Source organism: Anneissia japonica, unplaced genomic scaffold, assembly GCF_011630105.1.
Source record: "Anneissia japonica isolate Jap-2015-1 unplaced genomic scaffold, ASM1163010v1 scaffold324_len738069_cov173, whole genome shotgun sequence".
In the NCBI taxonomy this organism is placed as follows: domain Eukaryota; kingdom Metazoa; phylum Echinodermata; class Crinoidea; order Comatulida; family Comatulidae; genus Anneissia; species Anneissia japonica.
The window spans coordinates 498,825-502,260 of record NW_022692196.1 but is presented as its reverse complement, the minus strand read 5'-3'; the positions used below and the strand labels follow the sequence as shown (position 1 = coordinate 502,260).

General features: G+C 35.7%; 1 protein-coding gene across 1 annotated transcript in view; it reads right to left on the bottom strand.

Annotated features, from left to right (window-relative positions):
* Positions 1-479: 479 nt before the first annotated feature.
* Positions 480-3,436, bottom strand: part of LOC117100200 (leucine-rich repeats and immunoglobulin-like domains protein 1) — a 9,713-nt gene continuing 6,756 nt past the window's right edge. The window contains exon 6 of the mRNA XM_033239794.1: positions 480-675. Within this exon, the coding sequence (XP_033095685.1) occupies positions 480-675 (196 nt within the window). The remainder of the gene's footprint in view (positions 676-3,436) is intronic.

Below are 3,436 nucleotides of genomic sequence, written 5' to 3'. Positions count from 1 at the left end.
ATATATATATATATATATGTGTGTGTGTGTGTGTGTGTGTGTGTGTGTGTGTGTGTATACATATTATGTATATACAATCATATATTTCATATATTACAACCATCAAAGAAAGGTAAATACAGTGTTCGAATAAAGGACATCATGGATGATGAAAACTAAACAATAGCTGAGACTACGCGTGAAAAGGCTAATGCAAAAGGATGGGGCGTGGCTGGAAGGAAAAACAGTGGCATTGTTCTAACTGGTGAACATAAGACCAAAACAATGTCATGGTTTCCAGTGTGTCAGGAAAAGTTGCATTGGTTTAGGTCTGATTAAACATGGACAACCAAATATCGCTGATTACAAATCTGATATCTTGATGTACTGTATCATGTTTGTGAATTTCTATAGCTTCTCTAGTTCGCAAGATGGTACAGTGGCTATCAGTTCAGATTTATTCCAACGTACACGATGTTGTTCTTTGTGGGAATGCATGACTATAGATGACTTTTGTTGTTCCCCTCTCTTAGGCGCATGGCATTGGTGTTCCTTGAGCCTGTACCGAGATCACGTCGTGTTTTACCAATGTAAACCTTTCCACATTCACATGGAATCCGATAAACTCCTGACTGGCTCTGTGCTGGTGGTTTATCCTTATGTATTTGAAGAGTCCCAGATAATATGTTGGGTGAACTATGAAACACATTAATATCTGCTTGTAGAATGCATTAAATACGGTGTGAAAGCTGTCCCAAATATGGTAAACATACAGACTTTCTGGATTCCGTATCTTGGCTATTGCTGAGTTTGGATATTTTGAAATCTCTCATGTGATAACCGTTCAGTTTCAGGGCTTTCTTATCATGCTGCACTTCTTTCTGGATAAAGTTGCGGTCACTGATGCTCTTCTGATAAGTGTGTTGCAAACTCCATTCTTAGTGAAACGAGCGTTTGTTTGAATCTGTCGGTGTGAGTTGGTTTGTGATAGACTGAATGTGATAACATCTTTGTAGTCTACCAGGTGACAAAATCAAGAAAAGGTGACAAAACATCAAGAAAAGGTAAAGAACGATTGTGTTCCTCTTCCATGGTAAACATGATTGCTTTGTGCTGAGACTTTAGGTGATCTAGAAAACTATGGTACACCTTACTGTGCTGCCAAACTTAGGATAAGTTTGATTGTCGCTAATTCATTTAATTTAATTCAAAAACGTTTTCAGCTATATTCGCTATTTTCTCGCACATTACTCCACTTCTACTTCTTAGATTTTCACCATTGTCCTTTTATCCTTTTCCAAATTTAATAATAGTTTTATTTTAATCCATAAAGTTTCCAGATCTCGACGGATTTTTTAATTTTGTAAGCGTGGTTTTCCAAATTTTCCTGTGTAAAACAGAACAAATGTGGAGAATCGCCCGAAGTTTTTATGTAGCATCTCTACTGATATTGGGCCGATTTTCGCCACTGTTGTGACAACATGTAGCTTTATAATTGGTTAATAAACGACGTCTGACCTTTTATTTATGTAAAAATCAACCAATACCAAATTAGTTTAGAAGCCAGTGGTTTAGTTTAGAATATTCGACCGTCTTTTCGAGCAGAAGGGGCTTAACGTTAGAATGTTATTTGTTTTATCTTGAAATATTATTTGATTTTTAGTTTGTACATGTGTAGGTAAACGTAATATATATTTTAAAATATATTTACATAACAAACATGGTAGTTATGACAGTATATAAATGACGATATTCTGCTAGACCCACAGATTCTCCTCGGCGGAGCTCCGGTTTCAGGTCTGATAATCAGAATACCATTTTTAATGGGTCATTCAAGTGTGTGGTAGAAGCACCTGCAATAGGTATATTTGTGCACTGTTAAAAAAAATGTATACCTACTGAAATAAAATATTAATATTAACTTTTTGTTGATTATAAAATACCATGAGCCTGCACCTACTACTTTTTCTACCTTCACACAAAGAATATACCCCTACTTTACAATGGTCCATTTCGCACGTTTTAATGACCAGCCATTGAATACGCTTCGACGCGATAAGGGGATTATCAAATAGTACGCAAAGGCAATTTTGACCAACCGGGTGGTCCTCTATGGTCAAACTAATCCTAATGTGATGAATGTGTCATCGAATTCTTCAAGGAAGATGTTTGCAATAACTGGGGATAAAGGAGATCCCATTGCCGTGGCTTATGTTTGTTCAAAGAATTGGTCATGCCATTTGAAACTGGTAGACAGTAAACACAGTATATACAGTAGCCTATATTTATTACATTCGAACTATGCATCCCCAGGTTGGATCGTTCAGGTCCGAAGGCCGCTTGGGTCTGTATGGTATAACTGATGTTTGATACCATAACATCTTATGTGCAGTTTTATTATTATTTATCTATTTGTTTGCAAACACCTCCCTCAAACACACACACACACACACCCACACCCTGTGGCCAGGGGGCATCAAGGGCCACCGGTGTGGGCGAATCTCCATGAAGCTACGGATATTCTACAGATTTGAGTAAATTATTAGTTATTAGTTATCTGATAGGCATCACGCTACACGCAATATGCCTTCAACATTTTTGTAATGTACACAACACAAGTTGAAGTTTCTTCCAAGTACGTAGGACTACGATCTCAATGAATTCCAAACATCAATAGGTTAGGTTTATCCATGGTGAACTAACTTATGCCTATAGTAGTCGTCGACCTGCTTTTGTTTTGGACTATACATCTATGAACACTATACTACTATAGTAGTAGACTATACTAATTTATGAATAATACAAATAAAAAATGTTTGCATACCTCTAACCTGCATATCTAAGACCTAGCATAGCTGAAGTGTAAGCGACCGCTCTATTTTGACAATGACACAATCGGTTTGACGGTGATTTCAAAGCAATCGTGCCGTGTTAGTCCTGTTTTGTACGCTTCATGCATATTATTAATTTGCCTACATCATTTAATATTATTAAAAATAAACTGATTAGGCCCAGTAGTATACTAGAAAAATATATTTTTTACCGACTGTAATTGTGGAGGTCTACCTTACTATAGTATATGACATTGAGTATTTGGATTTTGGATACCATCGACCCATCATAATTCTAGCACTAACAGATACCTCGTTTCATCTAAAAAGATATTGGAAGGTCTGCTGAGTTGGGGAACTCGGGTTAACCATGAAAGAAATATATATAATGTATTTCCTCCATGGTTTAACATTATGAAGATAGTATTTTAGATATTAGTGACGTCATATCTAGTATCATTTCTATTGAAGGCCAATTGTGTCGTTTATAATGTAAAATCTGCGTAAGAACACTAAATGTTGCTGTTTTCGTTATATTTTCGAAATAAGGAGAGCATAAAAAACATTTTTTTTTCAATTCTGTTTTATTATATATATATATATATATATATATATATATATATATA